This window comes from Rissa tridactyla, chromosome Z (assembly GCF_028500815.1).
Source record: "Rissa tridactyla isolate bRisTri1 chromosome Z, bRisTri1.patW.cur.20221130, whole genome shotgun sequence".
Classification (NCBI taxonomy): Eukaryota; Metazoa; Chordata; class Aves; order Charadriiformes; family Laridae; genus Rissa; species Rissa tridactyla.
Window position 1 is genome coordinate 48,487,917 of NC_071497.1, and position 20,960 is coordinate 48,508,876.

The window sequence follows — 20,960 nt, forward strand, 5'->3', positions numbered from 1 at the left end:
CTTAAAGATCACCTAGTTCCAACCCCCCTGCTGTGGGCAGGGACACCTCCCACTAGACCAGGCTGCTCAAAGCCCCATCCAGCCTGGCCTTGAACGCTTCCAGAGATGGGGCATCCACAACTTCTCTTGGCAGCCTGTGTCTCACTACCCTCATAGTGAAAACTTTCTTCCTGATATCTAGTCTAAATTTACCCTCTTCCAGTTTGAAACCATTACCCGTTGTCCTATCACTACATGCCCTTATAAGTAGTCCCTCTCCAGCTTCCTTGTAGGCCCCCTTCAGACAGTGGAAGGCTGCTATAAGGTGTCCCTGGAGCCTTCACTTCTGCAGGCTGAACAACCCCAACTCTGTTATGGCAATCTTGGGTTTAGAAAACAAGTTACAAACACTTACCCTTGCTGTATAGTAATATCATGCAGTTCATCCATCTGTCCCACAATTTGTCACCTCAGTATCTGAATATTTACCTAGTTGTAGTTGTACTTGGAGGGCAATTTAGAAAACAAAATGTAATTGTTCTGAGCGCTCATGTGAATAACAGAAGTGAGTATGAATAATGATCCAAAGGGACATTTTGCACTTTGTGCGTCTATTTGCAGTCAAGCTATTTTGACTTTGAATTTGCTGAGGTCAGAGATCAAGTATGTCTGTATTTTGACGCAGATTTTTAAGCTTGTCCCAGAACATAATGTTTTGGTAGTGCTCACAGACTGCACATCAGCAGGAACTCATAAAACATCTCTGAAAGGAGTTGTGAAGGGTGACACTGCTGCCAGCCCGCAGTGCCTGTTCCTCTTGTGTCCTTATTAGGAGGGTAAAACAACAGTGTTTTTATTGTAGTCCTTTTCTGTTAGAAAGCACTTCTTTTAAGTATTAGGTTTTACGGAAGTAAGGGCCAGTGGAGAGGAAGGAAATATCCTCCTCTTGCCTCTGTCCCCTCTTTCCATGCCCTGGCATACAATTACTGCTCTCTTCTTCATAGCGGCTCTCATGCCACACACCATGTTTGTACAGGGAGGAAGAAACCGTGGACACTTGATACTGTTAATCACCCTTGGATCAAGAGAAAGACATTAGCTGTACAATACTTTTTCTGAAGTCTGTCCAACCCTGCATCTGACACTGTTCTTCATCAACGCCCAACTCAACATGTCTATCAGCCTTGGCACAGGGAGACCAGACATTTCCATGGTGGCAGGAAAATCCCAAGCTGTTTGTCCCTTGCACAACATGTACATAACGTTCTGCTGCTTCCAGGTCTATGAAATGGTCAGTTTTTTTTGGGGGATATGGAAATGGGCTGTTGCTCCATTCTTTCTGTGAAACCAGCCCGGTCTTCTTCACATATAATTTGCTGCCCAGCCCTAAGCTTTCTCTGTCAAACCAAATCACAAAATAAATACATGAAAACACCCTTTTGATAAATCTGAGTCAAAATTGTGATGCGGTGAAACGCTGAAGTTAAGACTCGGTAGCCTTGGTGACTATTAAGCAGGTATTCTTTATTGCAGCGCCGGGCGCACAGGGGATTGGTCCACCTAACGTGCATGCCAACTGATTTAGATGTACAGTTTGAATACATTTTATGTCTACATATTCACTAGCTTTCCAAGAAATGATTACTTATTCATTAACTCATTATTACATGTTACTGCCCACTCCCACATGCGCACTAGAGTCTCCTGGTGGTCTTCAGACTCCTCTTCATCGTTGTGACTTCTGGGTGAACTGCAGGCCTCTACTCCTTTATTCTTGCTGGCACATCAAACGTGTTAGCTTTGACTAGTCTCTGCATTCCTCAGCAACCCTGGGCCCCTTGTTTTGAGAGATAAACTTCTACTAGAAAGTTATATTGTCCTATACCATTCTTTCTTAAAAAATAGGAGATAAGTTCTGACATTTAGTACTACAACTGTTGCATCTGCTCTTTGTACAGCCTTAAGGTGCCCAGTCTCCTAAATTAAGCTTCTACTCTAATTTACAGTTCTAATATATTAAGCCCCTACTTCAATTAGTTTATAGCTTTAATATATCAAACCCTACTTCAATTATAAGAAGAACAAAATATTCCTACTTTCCCATGAAACCGATTTTAAGGACAGTGATGCTAATGGAAAGGGTGACAACATATTATTCACTATAGCTTGCAGTCTGAGAAGCAGTGATGTATTTATGCAGGCAGTTTAAAAAAAAAAAAAGGGCAAAAAACCAACCAAAAACAAAAAAGGAAGAAACGATTCTACAACCTAACACATAATGAACAGGTATGACAAACAGTCAACTGGAAGTTACAGAGAGCAAAAATAGAAATGTTTCAGAAAGGGATTAGACAAATTAAGGAGCTAAATCAAATTTCCTTGATGGCTCTAAATTTCTAAGAATTCCTGTCTGAAAGCAGGGGATGCTATGAGGGAAGGCTTGTGCTGTGTCCTGCTGTTCACCTGCACGTTCACGTTTATCAACCTTACTAGAAATAGGACAGTTGTGCTAAATAAACATTTGGTATGACCCAGCTCAGTCCTTTTTACATCTTTGCGTAAGGAAGCACTCAGTTATCCCTGTGGGAGGACAGACGCAGTGAGCACTGTCTGGTGTGCCACTGAGGATATACCCGTTCTCCACACGAAGAACGTAAAACTGTCAACAGCTCTGGGGTTCCTGAGCCCACTCCCGTTTGCTATACTTTTTTTCAAATTTAAAAAAAATGAGAAAGGGATGGGGTTTTTTTGATCTGAGGATGTAAGAGCCAGGGTCATTGGTGTGACGGCTGAAGTCCTCCATGGATTCAGAGAAGAGGTACTGCGTAGGAAGAAAAGTTGTTCAAGCTGCCTTGATGCCCAGTTAGCCTCACAACACCCCAATATGCCCAACAGGATTTACAGATAATGTTTGTCAAGAGAAAATTAATTCTGTTTGCAATGGGTGAAATTTTACTTGCTTTCTTCTTTTTTTTCTTCTTTTTTTCTGTATTTTTTCTTTTTGTTTAGTTGCATTTTGGTTAGCAGAGGCCACTAAACAACCATGAGCTTGCAGCATCTTTCTGCTGATGGCAGCCTAAACTGGATTTAGTGGATACCCTAGAAGTGACACTTCATGAACTAATTATAGGAGCAGCTGTTTTTCAGCATCCCAGAAAGATGATTCCAGACTGACACAGGGACACAGAAAAGCACTGCTCCCAAGATCTGTCAGCTGAGCACTTATATCACTTGATTGCTCAGAGATGTGAAGTATTTCACTTGAAGCCCATGCTGGATCCATCTTGCCAGTTGAAAAAATTCCTACTGAAGAGCATTGTACCTAAATTATAGTTAAATTCCACAAGAACTGATGAAATATTGAAACTGATGAAACAACACTTTTGCCAAAAGACATTTTTCCACCAGAAAATGTTTCACATCAAATTTCATAAGCAGCTGTGTGCTGAATGTTACTAGCAGGGCAATCACCTGGCTCTTTCTGTGGAGAAAAGCTGAGTTGATGTTGCTGACTGTGAGGAAGAATCATTTTGCACTTTTCACTGTTTGTGTTTAGGGTAGCCAGGGGTATGTGGCCATGTGTTTGATGGGGAACTGATCAATTTCTGCAGCGATGTCTCCCCGGAGGGCGTTCCCTCTGCAAATCCCCACCATCATTTTAGGTTACCCCAAGCCCAGCCTGTGCCCAGATGAGGAGCAGGTAGGGTGCCCTGGACCCCACAGTTCCAGTAGTTTACATGCTGCCTTCATGGCGGCATGTACCTGAAATCACCCATCAGTTTAATGAGGTGAAATGATAATGACTTAACACCATTTACTTTCCTTTGTTTGACAAAGTTTTAGTTTTTACTGTATGAATAGTGTGCCTTGTTCTTTCTGAAGAGTCAGTTGTTCCTGAGTACTTGCAGCTCTCATTATAGTTTACCATCCTGGCTAGAAACCAAAGCCACCCCTGCCAGCATTAACAACAGATGCTCTTTACTCAAGCAAGGATTAAAAATGCTCCTAAAAGCATATATAAAATAAAATCCATTGTAATTAACTCTTCCTGTTTGACTTTATCTTTCTTGTTTGGAGTTAAAAGGGAGCAAAAATGCTGGAGCATTACTATAAAAATAGCCCTTCTTGGAGACCACAGTTGCACTGAATAAAATGAGAAGAGCTGGTTGACCTTTCCTCCCATGAGGAAAACTAGCATTTATACCAGATTTGGTCATCTTCCTTAAGCTTCCCCTTCACAGAGGGAGAACACCATCCCTTTCTCGTGGAGGTCATGTCGTTCTTACCTGGGCAGTGACACTGAGGTGTCCCACCAGCCCCCAAGAGGCAGCTGCGGCAGGGGAACTGCCAGCGCATGGGACTAGAGGCTGGGCAGGCTCCAGCCCAACAGGGCCATCTCTTCGAAGGAGATTTTCTACCTGGTTGTATTTCCACACTCTTAGCTGCTTGCATTGAAGTTCATTCTTGGTTTTACTCTTAGAAATCCACTACAATAACTTTTCTGAAAGGGACTAATTTGTGAGGGAGTTATTGCTATCAGCCTGGTGCTACTGTGACCCTGTAAAGGACTTCCTTGAGCTCACAGGTTGTCATTAAGCACTCTTTCAAGGAAAAAGTAATCTAGAACAAGATTCCCTCAGGCTGCATTAAAGGTGAACTGTTGTGACAGGGTGCTCCATGGCCAATATGACCTTTATTTCCCACAACCCGATACCAACCCATGGTGGTCATCATGGATGCATCTGGTCATGATGGCTGCATCTGGCTCAACATGGTTTCAGGGAGACAGATAACTCATAGCCCAATAGCTATGGGCTAACTTAAGCAATGCTCCCACCTAATCACATCACTGCTACTTTGGTTGCTACGCAAATATAAGTCAATCATTTTACCCCCATAAATAGTGAACAGTCCAAAAGCCCTTTGAGCTCTCCTGCATAGCAGTGGGCTGCACGCCAGGATCTCCCCTTGAGTAGGGAGATGTCTCAAGGTCACTTCTTGAGATTCAGAGATTCCTTGCCACAACAGATCCTCGGGAAGTCACTAACAGCATGCTAAATCTTGAAATCTTAGGTAAGTGATATAAAGGATGGATTGCATGTATATAATCCTTTAGACATAAGCCATTGACCAAGTCTGGGACTTGGATTGGATACTGATGCACCCAGACTCTTCTCTGAGAAAGATTTTGGAAAGCAAAGGTGTCCTTTCTGAACCTCTACTCAACAGGAAGGTCTCCCTGACAGTTCTGTCTGACCCTGCCCTCTATGCAGTAAATAACCAAGTGTGCCTTGCCACTGAATCTTGTTAAAACACTGCCACATTTACTATCAAACTTAGTTAAATTCCTGGTTTGTATCAATAAATGTATTGCTGCTTCTGTCTACAAGTGAAGTGCATCACTCCATCTGTGACAACTGTACTTATGATGTGTACAGGTGGGGAACAGGAGGAAGCTGAAAGGTAGAATGGGCTTTATCATTCCTTCTCCTATCCCACAGCTCTTACTGCTTGCTTCTTTTCTCATCACCTTAAAGTTGTATCCACTTTCTTCTCACCCAGCAGCATCTCTCTTTGTGGGGAAAGGTTACCAAACCAATTACAGGCACTTTAAATTAAAACACATTTTTGCAGGAAAGACCTAGAAAATAATAAAGAGGGCCAGCTCCAAGCACACCAGAGCCTACTGCTACGTGTCCTGTAGGGAAGCTCAACCGTAAAGCCTGGCATTGATCCTGCAGCCCCACACATACGATGGTGCTGGTGACTTGCACACTCATGGGTTTAGCACTTATTTTGTGCTTTCACAGGCTGCAGCCTTCAGCATTGCAGGCTGTGTAGCCTCTACTCTTTGGACAATAACCATCAGGTAACTCCACAATCCTAGTGGGTCCACATTACTGTTTTTTTGTTGTTGTTATTCCAGTGGTTTTCACTGAAATGCAAATTTCATGACCTATACACCAAGAAACTGAGCATTCCTTTGGGCACATTGTGTCCTCTTCTCCAGTGCAGATCTCAACGCTGCTGTTGAGACAGTGTAGCACCTAAGACACTTATACCTCTGCCTACCCTGGATTCCTTCTATTACTCCAACTATCTGTATGGGTCAGACTTTTTTAATGTAAGGTTTATATGTCACTGGAGTAAAAAGTGTGAAATGGCAGTAAGCGTGTAGGGCAATGGCTCTATATTTCTTGCAAGCAGTTGCTTCTCTAGGTGGTGCATTGTACGTTGAAGTTGCAGAGATGCTCACGAAAAGTGATGGCATGTGATACTGTGAGCAGGCATTATCAGAGTGCTGCGGCTCACCAGGGGACTAGGAAGACTGTAGATGCCCTGGCAGGCCAGCCTTGAGGAGAGAAGCTCCAGAAGAAGAGGAAGAGGGGCTGTGCAGGACTAGGGGCAGAGCAGCGCAGGTGGGTACAACTCTCCCCTCACAGCCTCCTCCCCGCCATCTCTACCTGGGCTGCTCTCACTGACCCAAAACACCTCTATAAGATAAAGCCTCAAAAATGCAGTAGGGAAAAGCAGGAGGAAAGACTTGTTTCTTCCATTTTTTTTTTCTCTCCTGCTCTTCTTTTCATTATTTCTTTTGTTCTTGCTTTCCTTTTTCTCTCTTATTTTCTTCCTTTCCCTTTCTCTTTCTTCTGCAACTCCTTAAAGGGTTTTAAAAAGCAGGGGTAAAATTACAAGCCCGTGTTCTTTTTAAAGGGAGAAAAAAACAGAAGTGCAAGGGTATATGATGGTTTCTCATGCCATGTCCCACCTCACAGTGCCTCACCTTGTCTCAGTCCCACATCAGCACCTGCAGCCAGACATGGCAGCTGCTACAGGGCAAAAGTACAGCCAAGAGGTCTCTGTGCACGTGAACCGCTTTGAGATGGCTTTTGTAGCAGGAAAAGTGCAAGTATATAATTTTGAATTTAAACTGTTGTTGACAGTTTGAGTTTGTGTTGCGGTGAGGATGCCCGAGATGGGGTTGAGGTGAGGATGTCTTAGCGATGGGGACACCAGCCGAGGAGTGCAGGAAACTCTGCTCAGGTGCCTGCTCTCTGACAGGCCTCCGGTGAGAGTTTGGGCTGCTCGTGTAGGCTGGCTGAGCAATGGGCTGTCAAACAACCTCCCAGACTGCTAGCGCAGCGTTCAGCACAGCACCATGTAACAAGCCCCCATAATAAGCCGAGGTGGCGAGTGTTTAGCATGTGGGTCACCCCGCCCTGAGGGCCTGGAGGGGTCAGAGCAGAGGATTACAACAGTTCGTTTCTTTATAGGTTTAGGCTTAATCTAAATCTGTGAATCTCTCTTTCTGCAACAGCATCTTCTGCATGCAGTTCAGACTCTTCTCTTTTCCCTCAATTATCCCTCGGAGCATGCGAATCTTTGTATAACTGTGCTGGAAATGCCCCCAACACATGCAGCCCCTCAGCCGGGGTAGGGAGGATTGCTAAGCGCTGCCTGGTGAGTGCTGCGAGACAGCACTGTTCTTGTTTGGCTCATCTGTTTGCTGTTTCACAGGCAGTAAAAATACTACAACGTTGACACCTCCTCAAAAATAAAAGCTCAGGGAACAATTCTTGCACCGCTGAGTCCATACAACGAGCATTAGCACTGCCCACAGCTAGCTGGAATTGATATTCTGTATGATTTATCAGAGGAGTTGGGCTTCTCACAGCTATGAACCTTCACCAGTGTGCTGGGAGGTTGAGATTTGTTTAAGTAGCGGCTGAGATTAAACTTTAGCTACCTTTTTAATACTTCCAGGTTCTAAAAAGCAAAATACCTTTTATATTATGAGACGGTACCTCTAGGACAAAATATGAAGGGAAAAGGCACCACACATATTTCATCTGGATTTCATGGCATTTCTGGCCATATATTTAGGTTAACTCCTGAAGGACAGTTTTAATCAGAATTAATGCAAGAATGCAGTCACAAACTCATTACTTGGAAGGAAGACAGCTAATTACAGAGTACAAGCATAGGGCAAGCAACCTTCATTTTGCATTTTAACTATGCTCTTAACTCATGAACTATAGACCTATTAAGCTCAGTTATAAATGATTCAGCATCTGATCCCAAACCAAGAAGGGTCTTTGTATTCTTAATAGCCATGGGAGAAGACTGATGAAAATCAAACCAGTAATGTGTTCATGATTATTCGGTGGCTCTTCTATAAGCTTGCAAATTCTGTGTTCACTTATGCACGCTGCGCCTGCATCAACTCATTGTAGTGAAACAGGTAATTGTAGCCTGAGATTTACTGACAACGTACCCAAAGGCTCTCATATTTTCACAAACCCTCTATAGCGTAACCACTGTGCTCACACCTGGGGTTTATACTACTTTAAATAGGCAAGTCTCAACATAGTACTCTAGCAAAATGTCACAAAAGCATTTCTTACCGCTGTTTTCTAAAATAAAATGTTAAGTAGCTGAATTCCCATGCTGAAAGCCTAAATGGGCTCTTCTATTAAGAAAGTAGTATATAAAGAAGCTTTCTTTCATTTGTCTTTTCTCTGTAGTGTGCTTGACCTGCTGATAAATTGGTTGATGAAAATATGGAACAGCTTTATTTCTTGTGAACATAATTTTGCGTAAGTTGGTAATAACTTGCACATAATTCTCAAAATTTCAGCATACAACTCCTCAGTGTGTAATTAGTGGTTCTCCTATGGTAGTTTTTGTTTTAAGGAAATCCATTTCTGGTGAGTTTCAGGGCTGCTTAGACTGGGGACATTTTTATGCCTATGTTTTGAAAAGTAAGAAAGTGAAGAAAAACACATGAAAGGAGATGTGACTCTGTGTGCTTGCTGCCAGGTACAAGAAGAGAGCATTTCAGGATATTCTACTTATACACAAAGTAATACAAAGGTTACCGAAGCCCTGGCTTTGATTTATCAAGCCAACAAATCTGGTAATAGAGATGCATCAAAAGCTGTAAGAGTTTTGAATCTGGAAACAGATCCCCTAAAATAAAGTTATGCATACTAAGCAGAGTTTGCAAACCCCTATGATGGGTGTGCCTGAGTTCCCCAGGGAACAGGTAAGTTCTGTGCATCTCCAACACTTTGCTGTGTATTACGGTTTTCACCGTAAATCTTCATCAATCAGCCTGCCACCTTTCTCTCTCTCCTCCAAAGTCAAACACAGAAAGAGATGAGGGTTGTTGTAAACACAAGGCCTCTTTATTTTGTTTCGACAGTATATGACTTCCCATTTAGCATGATCAAAACCAAGCAGAACAGCAGAAATCTTATATACCATTTTTCCTAATACATTGCTCCTTCTTGAAACTACACGAGTACAACAGGAAGGATAAATTCAACATTAACTCCAGTTAGGCATTCTTCACAAACGAAAGAACCAGATCCTCTACGCACAACAGGCAACAAGCAGACAAAACCAAGGACCAGAATCAGAAAAGCTTACTCCAGTGAGATGTGAACTCTCCGTCGGGGAAAGAAGGTTCGTCTTGAAGCAAGGGCTGTAAACTTCCTCAGCTAAGGAGTTTGTGCAACCGCTTTTTAAAAGCTTAATCACCAAAAGCTGTTAAAGGAACACACAATCCAGCTCCGAAGCCACAAGGCCAGACAGGACACAAAGGTAAAAGCCTTCAGTTATCACTAACACTGGTCCCTTCTACTGAAGGCTTATCTCCAGGGAGTTTTTGTACCTAAATGCTCCTAGGAGCACTTGGCCAAGCAAAGCCTTTAGTGCAGATCAAGGTAAAACATTTGTATGTTTTGTCAGCTGCTCACAGTTTATGTCCTGGTTTTGTCTGGGTTTAATTGTTACCAGCTGACTCAAGTCATTAAGCCAAATCACAGAGTCTAAGAGCTGTGCAAACATAATAACATCTACCTGATGGGACAGTACTTTTGAGATGAAGTGTTAGGCAGGTGGGTGTAAGATTGCCTTTAAGGCTTATCCTTCTCTCGACTCCAGTCATTCAGCATAGTTGTTTTCAAACTAAAACCGAGAGTATGAGAAACCACAAACTAATGCCAGAATTAAAGCGAATACACACGTCTGACTCCTGACCGGGGAGGAAGTGTGAGTCTAGGCATGACTATTGCATTTACTCTACAGAAGTGACTGCCTCCGTAGAAGCCACAGAGGACCCCATTGGTTGGAGCACGCTCTGATTCAGGGCATTTTCCAAGAAAGAATTTCCACTGAAATTTCCAGGAAACTGCCCTCCAACAACATTGCTCAGCCTTTTGAGAAAAACTAGCAGTCCTATTAACTTTACACAACAGATTGTTGTTGATATTGCTGATGTCCTTTTGACTTCCCAAGAATTGTTTTTGTTGCTGTTGCTGCTGGTTTTAGTACAGAGAGCCTTGCAGATGTCATTTGTTGGCTGCTCTGTTGAGACAAGTATGAGCTGTTGCACATACAGTAACAAGGGCTTAAAAAAACCCCTAACTTTAAGCCAAAGTTCCTAGTACCTAGAAATTCACTACTAGGTATATGCTTGTGTAATTTCAGACGTGCTGTGCTCTCTGCAGTGTGCTTAACTTCAAAACAACATGATTTTTAAACCAGTTTATTTTCACTGACTCTAGTCACACCAGCTGCCTGTCTGCCTGTCTCGGACTCAGTCATCACTGTGCCACCAGGCACATGACAGGGGATGACGTTTGGGGCACACAGGAGCAGAGATTCTTCCCCGGGACCAGACTAGTTCAGTCTCTGACCTGGCCAATACCAAATGTTTCAAAGGACACGTGGAGGTAAAGCATAACGTGCCCTTGCATCACGTTTCTTCCGGAGTTGTTACAGGTAATTTTGACTTAAATCTTGAAGTAGAGGTTGAGAAGTTGAAAAGCATTATACAATTATGCTACGAATAGCTGCTATTATTTGGGTTTGTATTATTAAGCATGTAAGTAGATCTGCTCAGCTGTAGGGCCTCAGTGACTTTCAGAAGGAACGAGGTCCATGATTTAAGAGAACATTACCTGAAAAGGTATCCTCTTTCCTGAGTGTTTCCCACATAAAACTTCACTGACATGTCATCTTGCTTTTATGAGATCCTCTCGTCTAGCTTCTTTCTACTTTGCATTGTTCTGTATTCTGCTAACACCTTTTCCAAATCTCATCTCAAATTCATTTTTTTCCCAGTCCTTTCTCAAATTTTCAAAATCCCTTGGCTTTTTTTTTTTTAAATACCTTCTACATGTATACTGTCATTTCAGAGATGAGCTGACCATTGCTACATCCAGGACTGCAGATAAGGCAGTCTGCTTACCCGTACAAATCCAGTATTTTAAAAGCTGTCCACCTTACCATCTGTTATGGATTGTTCCTGGAAATGCTTAAAGCAATATTTTTAAACAGCTTGTCTGAGCAATGTTGTTAATATCTTTTCCTTTTAAAGCCGGGATATGCTTTGAAAGAACTTGCGCTTTTTATTTTTCAAGACTTGCATATTCTTTTTGAACGTATAATCAAGAATAGATACATTCTCCTTTGCTCGGTAGAACAGTAGGTATTTATCAAGAATTACTAGCTTTTGCTAATTTGCATTGCATAATCACTATTAAAATTTTAAAAAAATAAATTTCTCTGTAAATATTTTTAAATTAAAACATTACTATTCATGTAGGCTTTCATAAAACCATCATAATTTTTTTTCTTTCATGAGTGTATAGTCAGGCACAGACCTTTAAACGGGGTCATTTTAACATTTCTTTTTCTAACAGGAAGTCCACTTACAATACTGAAAATGTTCAGCTCAGTGAACAAATACACTTTTTTTTTCTCCTACAAAGCTTTCTGATCGCACAAAAACCACAGCATAAATATAAACATTAGGCCAAGGCAACAATTTAAAGTGCAGAACTCCACTTGCCACACATGAATAATTCAAATAACGCTGCATAATGCATAGGCGATACTTACTAGCATTCCATTAATAATCAAAATCTAAAGTGACACAATGAGATCAACATATAACAGTAATTCAAATACATTCCATTTATAATAAATAAGTGCTCGTCTGAACATAGAACACATTAAGCATATTATCCCAACAAGCAAGCTTTCCACAAACTACCTTTTTTTTTTTTCTTTGTCTGAATGGTGTGCTAACGTTGAACACAAAGACACATTAAGAAACAAAGATCCCATCCACAATCTGGCAAGAGCGCTAATGGGGAGTGATATCCGCAAAGAGTTGCATGTACATTTTTTCAGAGGTTTTATCTGAAGTCAGTAGCACTGTGTCGATTGGTACGAACTGAAAATTATCCCTTTTCTTTTCTTCCACTTACTCATCTCCCCTTTGTCTGGTTGCCTAATTTTTAATTTTTACTTTTTTTTTTCTCTTTTTTTTTTTTTTGGAAGAGGGAGGGAGATCAAGGAGGTTGCTTTAATTTGTCTTCAGCCACTAAATTCTGCGACAATGAGGATGGAGGGGGAATAGTCCCAGTCCTAGCCTCTATTAGCATTTTGGTTTGAGACAGTAGTGCTGTTACGAAGTGAATTCCCAACCATCTTCCCTTATTGAACCTTGGTTCAGTTTGCGGAGTGGTTTTGGTACACAAGGATTAAGTTTATTTTGGAGGAAACCACACTGCAGGCCCAGCTGTATGCCAAATGTACTCCAGCCTCTAAAAGAGATATTACGAGCCTGAACCAATTATTTGGCCTGCTTCAAACTGCATATGCAGTGGGGATATTTAGCCAAGGAAAAAGACTATATGTAGTCTTAAGCTGCATATAGTGTAGATGTATGAGTGTCAGCTTTCACTGACTGATCCTCCCCTACTGCACCAAGTACCATCTTGGCAATCTACACAGAGCCAGAGTCCTAAGTATCGAAACAACTTCACAATGGGATCCTCAGGGACTTTCCCAAAATTGCTTCAGAGAAGTGTGGCTACTATATCCTCTGTGTCTCCTAAAACATTAAGATTTCTGTGCTTATGCTATCTTCCACTGAACAAGCCTGTCACAGAATCACAGAATGGTCAGGGTTGGAAGGGACCTCTGGAGATCATCTGGTACAACCCTCCTGCCAGAGCAGGGTCACCCAGAGCAGGTTGCACAGGAACGCGTCCAGGCGGGTTTGGAATGTCTCCAGAGACGGAGACTCCACCACCTCTCTGGGCAGCCTGTTCCTGTGCTCTGCCACCCTCAGAGTAAAGAAGTTCCTCCTCATGTTTAGGTGGAACTTCCTATGCTCAAGTTTGTGCCCGTTACCTCTTGTCCTGTTGCTGGGCACCACTGAAAAGAGCCTGACCCCATCCTCCTGATACATACCCTTTCAGTATTTATAAGCGTATTCCCAGTTGGCAAATATGCAACCCCTTCTCCCCCGTAAATCTTTTAAGATTAAATGCTGAATCCCATTCTTAACAACACTACAAAATAGTGTGAAAACAATGAAGTCAGAGACAGTTAAGGCTACCACTAAAATAAAAGCACTGATATAATTCATAGCTCTGGAAGCGAAGTAGTAGGGCACAAACATACATTGTCCACTAGGCTGTGTAATCTTTCTCCATCCCAAAAAACATTCTTGCAGGAAAGCCAAAGCTGAAAATCATGCAACTCCCTAAAAATAGTTTCAAACAGTAACTGGGAGAATTAAAACAGGTGCCTCACAGATCTTTGGTTTTGGAACATGAAATTTGGTGAATTAAATTCATGTCAAAATTCATGAGGAAAAATGCTCCCTGAATCAGGAAACCAAGTTAAAGAGCTGAAGATTGTATTTGCCAAGCAAGTGTGCTACTGTGTAGGTGATTGGGACACAGGAAAAACAAAACGGTTAAGAAAACACCCTGATGGACTGTGGAAATCTTACTTCTTAAATCTTGACCCCTAAAACCTTAGGAATCACTGGACATAATGGATGGGAAGGCTGTACCTCCGCAAGCCGACGGCACAGCGCAGTGCCCTGTGAAGATACCTGAGGTAGCTCTCCATGAGCAAGCCACGTAGCTGCACTCAAGTGCAAGCCAATATCCCCTGCTGCTCAGTAGGGCTACTCAGCTTTGGAAAAAAAACAAAAACAAAACAACCACACTGAAAAGACTGTACTGCTTTAAGTGCCCAAGCTAGCTTTTACACTTTGATTGGACACTACAGTGTCTCATAGTGGAGCAACCATATAGGAACATCCTCATATAGGAGCAACCATAATAGTACGTAAGCTCCAAAAATGACTTTAAAATCAGAAAGTTATCAGTGACGTTGGGCTGAGCACTCTCTCCGAAGCAGACATGAAGTGAGACTTCGGTGCAGCGACCTCCCTTGTGTTGTGAACAGAGGGAAGTCCTGTGCCTTTACATCGCCAGGCAGCGAGGTGAGAGTCTGAAACAAAGCTCAGTGAAATCAGAGGATTTTCAAGCAGGCCTGAAAATCCTATTCAACACAGATTTATAGTAACTCAATACAATATTGTCTCTGTTGACACTGAAATTAAAGCTTACATCCTTTGTGTTGCAAAAACATAATAAAGAAACAAAGAAGCAACTCCCTCCTCAAACTGATTTCAAAAAAAAAAAAGAAAAAAAGGTCTCCGATAAAAAGTAGGGAAATATGTTTTTTAAGAAAGGAAATTGCACAGATTTCCAATTTCTTCTGGAATTGAACAGGGCTGGAATTATGGTTGCCAAGTTGAAAGACACAAAAGAGCACGTTAAAGCTGAGCTGCTTTTTCCAGTGATGACTTCCACCTCAAGTCAAAGGTGATAATGGCCATAAATAGCCTATTTCTCTTGGATTTTTTTAAAGTCCATTCCCTTTCCTTGCAGAAAGGAGAAGGGACATACTATCACCCTGTCTGAAGAGTCAGGAGCAAAGAGCTTGGGAAGGTTCTGCTGGAATCTGAGCCAGATGAAGCACTCCTTCTAGCACAGAAAAGCCTCTTTCATTTGTTTGCCACTGAGTACCCTGCTCAGATATCTTAGTGCCTGCTCCTAATTTATCACGCTCAGCTGAAGGTAATTCAACAGAGTGGGTGGGAGATGAGGCTGACCACTTCTAGATTTGGGAACAAAATCTGCGGAAACGCAGTTTCAGCTGGCAGCATCACGGAACGATGCAGCCCTTCGCGCTCTCCCAGCCCGGCTCCCTGTGTCTAACGCCCTGTTGCTTATTTGGTTCTTCCACCAGTTTGCTTCTGTCCTACTACAAACGACAAATCTAAATTCTTTGATAATAAGGACCCTTATTTATTTATAAATAAACATTTCTTATCTAATTTCTCTTAAAAAAATGTTTTAAATTAAATAATTATTTTTTAAAAAAAAAGCTCCAAAAGAAAACCAAAAAATGTTCTAAATGCCCCAAAACATCACTGATTTCTCCATACTTGGTGACAATATTATCAAAATTGCATTCTTCTGTGATACTCCTTATCTGCAAAATCAATTTACTAGCACTGGCTTTTTTTAAAATTCAGATGTATTTTAGACAATGAGAGTCTCACTGCTCTTCATAATGATTCCTACACTATTACTTAAAGGAACTGCAGGTGTCCCCTTTAATTAAGGTATTTACCAAATCCCTTATCAATGCACACATGCTATTTTTACAGCAGAATTTAAATATCCGTTTCCTCTAGAACTGTGACAAATTTGGTAAAGTAATTCTTGACAGGTCTAACAAAATTGCTAATGTTTGCAAGTTTTAAAGCATTAAACAAAAATGAGGTGTCATTCCTGATGACCAGGCACTGTGCTCAATCAATCTTTTCCAAATCAGATGCAGAATGATCAGCGGAGTATTTTGCAAAGGGAAATGGATTTATACTGAACTTGAAAAAGGAACAACTTGCTTTCCAGCCACATAAACTTCAGAAATATTCCGATCGTCACCTGAAATAACATGGTCAAAACAGAAATTTGCACATAAATCCATGCACTGATTTAATGAATGAAAAACTATGCAAACCACAAAATCAGTTTTGGAATACATCATTTGCAGCGACCCTTTCCTAGGACTGAGAAAGTTGTTTTGGAGAGAAAAAGTCAGGACTACCACAAAGATCAATGGATATTTAAATTACCCATGTTTTTTTTTTAAGAAATAAACATAGCATTCAGCTGCTGCAATGGTGTCATGGGTTTTCTATATATTTGGTAGATTCAAAAGCTGAAAATGCTACATATCAGTACAGAAAGCATATTGTTGCACCAAGCAGCAGTAAAGCCGATTTGCCTCAGCCACCATCTCCAAAAGGCAAAAACCTAATTAGAGAATGACACAAATGTGGCCACAACAACAGTTGCCTCTACAGAACAACATAACGGGCAACACAGCTCTTAGTCCAGACGATGCCCTATAAAGAGTATCTGTTCTCTTAGGGGGGTAGGATGGGTTGTGTTGGACTTTGTTCCTTTTAAAGGCCTCATTTTTTGTTTGGGAGTGAAAAAAACACAATGGCAACTGGTCTGCAGAAGTCCTTCTGAGCCGAACTGGTTCTGAACTGGTGATCAGCATGTCAGTGTTGCCTTACCGTGAAATATGATTTAGCTCATACTGTAGATAAAGATAGGAGTGGGAATAAATCTGGCAAACTTCGTGCATCTGGTAGTGTTAAACTGACTATTTAACTATGTCCCAAAGAACAACAGTTAAACCACTTAATTATTACTCAGTATTTATAAATAAATATCAATAAATGAAAGTAAATGCATATTTAATTAATGTAAATAAATACTAATATTACTAAATAGTGAGATATTCATGTCTATAGACAATTTAAATCAATATAATTACATTAAACACGTGTACATTTAATTATGTATCAATAAATTTACTATTAACCTCCACATTAATTTAGGCAATTTTGGATGTACAAAACAGCAAGAGAATGTAGGTTGAGAATCAGAACGTACCTAGATACAGGAACTTCTGCAGAGTGTCCTATAAAAAAAACAGGAGAAAATCAAATTCACAAAGCAGCATCTGTTATCCCAGATCCTAATTATTTGAAGCCTGAAAGAAATAATAGAAATAGTTTCCCCAAATATTCCTACTAACAGTAAAATCCAAACTTAATTTGCACATTTTCTAATAAATAACTTTCAGTAAGGAGGCTGTATGTTTTAGGAAGAAAACTGCACAAGTTTGACAGTACAAACAAATATATGCCTAAAACAGAATACTTCCCCTTCCTCTTTTTTAGAGTGCTCAAATTCATTTACTTATTGAAAAATCGGACAAGATTGTAAGCATTTTTATAATCCTAAGAACTGCTAACTTAGCTGAAAAGGTTTAGACTTAACCTGGAAAATATTTTTTCCAGAATTATTTGAATTAGGAAAAAGATTTAAAAATTAAAGAATTTAATCTAATCCAGATTATTGTGTCTGAAACAGATTAAGGAACAATTACCTCACCATTTATACCCACATTTCTAAGTAAATGGTGGTATTCAGAACAGAGATGGCAATAGATGGGCTGGCCACATCAGTAAATTCAAGTAACCGTTGTTCATTACCTTTTTTTAATCCTAAAAGAGTTTTGTATGAGAAGGTGTGCCCATTGCATAATGCCAATATTGCTTATTTGCGTGCATGAAAACTGTGCTTTCAACTCAAATTAGTTGTCTTGAGTTCTTGCTTAAATTTACAGTGGCAGTACAGTCAAGGCAACCTAGTCTTTACCTGGGAACCGGTTGCCATTTTTGAGTTTGAAGTCAACGTGTTAATGAAAACGGAATTGCTTTTTCTTGGCTGCCATTTGTCACTGCAAAGGCTAACTCTAATTGTCAGCTTGGGCTAATAAAACACACATTAAAAAATGTTACATGCATTTTTGCTCACGGGGATATGGGGACTGTCACTAAGGACAGCAAGAGTCTACAAAAACCCAATCACCAAACAAACCTCTTGGGCTGAAACACAGAGACCAGTGGTGTAGTACCCTCGACTCCTGTTACTGGAATAACTCTCAAAAGACTTATTCTGGCCACATCTTGGACCTTCCCCACATAATTTCCAGTAATTTTTTTGATCATTAATCCTGTTCCAATTACCTCAAAATTATCAGCAGAGAACAAGTCAAAAGGGCTGTCTGAAGCCTTCGTGTTGATTAGCAGTGCATCAAATTCTTTGCCGACCTCAAAGTTTCCAATCACATCGTCTAGTCCTAGAGCTGAGGAAGAAAATAAGCTCACAAACAGCTCTTCAAAGCAAGCCAACTTCCACCATGTGGAAGCACCTGGCAACTTACTTGAGATGTTCATAAGAAAAACTACAAGAATTTAGATGACCACATGGAAAAATATGACAGCAAATTCAACACTGAGTATTGTAGCATCTGAGTTCTTACGCAACATCTCAGTAAAGACATGTATATTTTGGTGAATTTCTGAAGGGTTAGGGTTCTGGTACTCCATCTGTTAAGGGTAAACGAAACGTGAGAAACAGTTTGAACCCCTCTTTTGATTTTCGTTCTTTGAATGTTATCCTTTGATTTTGTGTCACTGCAGATCTGGTGTATAGGCCACTAACTGTTTAAAGTGGAATAATAATCGTTTACATTGCAAAAACATTAAAGCTCCAAAAGGGGCAATGAAATGGAGTCAGAGAAATGGTAAAGTATATAATAATACTCACTTTGCTAAGGCAGTATTAGATTTAATTGTTTAAACAGTTTAAGCAACTTTAACAGGTTGTATAGACTTATTATGAGAGTGACATATATAATAATACAATAATAAAACAGGTGTGCAGAGAGGATAACGGATAACTGAGCGTAATTAGCAGGAACAAAGAACAATATGGTGTGGAAAAAAAATCACAGCCAGATCTGAAGATCTCATACCCACCTGTAAGGCTTGTCTTGGGGTCTATCATTTAGCTTTGTTATTTCAAAGCTTCATTACAACTTCTGGTTCTCAGATCCACAAGCACTGAAAACTTACAGTTTCATCTTCAGCAACTGGGTGCTTGTGAGTGCTTAGAATACCTAAAGAGAGGTCTTTGTGTCTCCTTGGAAATGATTTGGGATAGTTTTAAGTTGTACAATGTATCTGTGTATTAAACCAAGTTTTCTAATACTTCGGAGTTAAACTATGTTATCAAAGGGAATAATATCTGAAAATAACCTTTTCACTTGTTTTCAGATTGCTCCAGTCTGACAAAGGAACTTCAGCCTTCAGTGAACTTCACGATACTTTCACAAAGATATTTTGACTACCTACCAGTTCCAACTAAAATGATCTCGTATTCTTTCAGGTTTATAAGCAGAATGCAATTTTTAGATTAAACACAAGAGGGTGACAAGAGTTTAGGAGTCTCAGCAAAGCAAATTATTGCAGTGAAGAATCACTCATTTAAATTTCCGCAAACTACTTGTCCAGGTTACTGAAAGGTTGTATGAGTAATTTATTTTCTACCCTTGAAAGTGATTCAGTAAGGATAAAACAGTTCAAAACCAGTATACACAATAAAGATATTGCTAAGTAATTCTAAGAAGTCAGGCAAAACAAGTAAAAGAGTAGCTAGGAAGGCAAACCATATACGAGTTTGGGATTTTTATAAGTTTTCCTGTCTGTATCTGAGCTAATTATTCTCTATGTATGGTGGGGGAAAAGACCTCTCCTTTTTTGTTCCCTGCCCATTTTCTGCCTTCTCTATTTCCCCATTGCACCCTCCCAAAATTCAAATACAGTCCTGAGAAGATCTGTTTGATGACATTTTCATTACATCTTTCAAACTTCCATCAATATTTCACAATGGGGTTTTCTGACAGCTACAAAAATGTTACACTACCACATCTTCAGCAGGCAGCGAGCTAAATTCTGCTACCTGAAATAGTAATAAATTTTTACTTACGTGCGGATTTGCTCTCTGCTAAATCATACAAGTTCCACTAAAACTTTGCTAATTGTACAAATCAGTGTGTGCATACTGATCATGGCAAAACATCCCAGTGAACCAGAATAACCGATACACTACATGACTATATTCTGCAGATGCAAATGTGTCTTAAACAGCTATGGTGCATAACCTGTTTAAAGTCTGTGCTTTTCTCTGTCTGAGGAGTGATTTGTATGATGTTTTGATTTGCTGGAAAGGCAGTGGCAAACTGCTTCACTGAGAGTTCAAAAAGCAGAAACAAAATTAGAAACTGATGACAAACAGGATGCATGATGTTATAGTAATTGCACAGCTTTCTCTCTAAATGTTGGTTGCTGAGAAAACAAAGTCTTTCGAATTGATGTGATAAATATACAAGCACTAATGACTAAGAAGTCCGAGGAACTTTGCAGAGAAAATGTACAACCCTGAAAAATCATTAAGATTCTATTAATAAACTCTCAATATCGATATGACTACTTTTCTGTAATGAGCCTAGTAAAGATATGAGAGACTGAAGGATATCTCAGCCCAGCAGATACCATTTTAAACTTCATCTGGCACCAGAAAATCTGTTAATTCAGCCACCATTTAAAGACAGGGAGATAAAACACCAAAAAGAGATGTAGTTTTCTGTGTACATCCTAAAGAAATTTCTTCTTACCTTGGCTTCCTCCTAGAGTGGCTAGTTGAAAAGCTTCTTCAAGAGTTAGTCCCGTTTCGTTCACTTTATTGATCTGAAGGCTATTAGATGCCATCATTGTTTTCCTGATGGCATCAAGCATAGAAGCTGAATATCCACCCGCAACATCTAGAAGGGATCAGGCTCTTAGAAACAAGCTTTGGGAATAATTCTCTGGGTTAAACTTCTATGAGCTTTAATTAAATGTTACAAAGGGGCAGACATTGTAAACACAAAAAGTTTTACCGCTAAGTGCTGTCCCTGGATGTATAATTCCTAATAAAGGCACTCTGACATACAATTTAGGCTAAATAGAACATAACACAGAATAACTGAAACCTTCAAAGTTGTTATTCAAGCCCTGTTTACTCTCACAACAGGAACAAAATTGTCTTCATTCAGTTTTGGTTTTCTTTTTAAATACTTTCTTTTTAAAATATTTTTAAATACTTCTAAAATACTTTTAAATA

General features: G+C 40.2%; 1 protein-coding gene across 1 annotated transcript in view; it reads right to left on the bottom strand.

Annotated features, from left to right (window-relative positions):
* Nucleotides 1-8,884: 8,884 nt before the first annotated feature.
* GDA (guanine deaminase) overlaps nt 8,885-20,960 on the bottom strand; it is a 32,320-nt gene continuing 20,244 nt past the window's right edge. Inside the window, exons 11-14 of the mRNA XM_054186338.1 lie at nt 20,473-20,619; nt 17,981-18,099; nt 16,839-16,866; nt 8,885-15,815 (exon numbers count right to left, since the gene is read on the bottom strand). Of these exons, the coding sequence (XP_054042313.1) occupies nt 15,745-15,815; nt 16,839-16,866; nt 17,981-18,099; nt 20,473-20,619 (365 nt within the window). The 3' untranslated portion in view covers nt 8,885-15,744. The remainder of the gene's footprint in view (nt 15,816-16,838; nt 16,867-17,980; nt 18,100-20,472; nt 20,620-20,960) is intronic.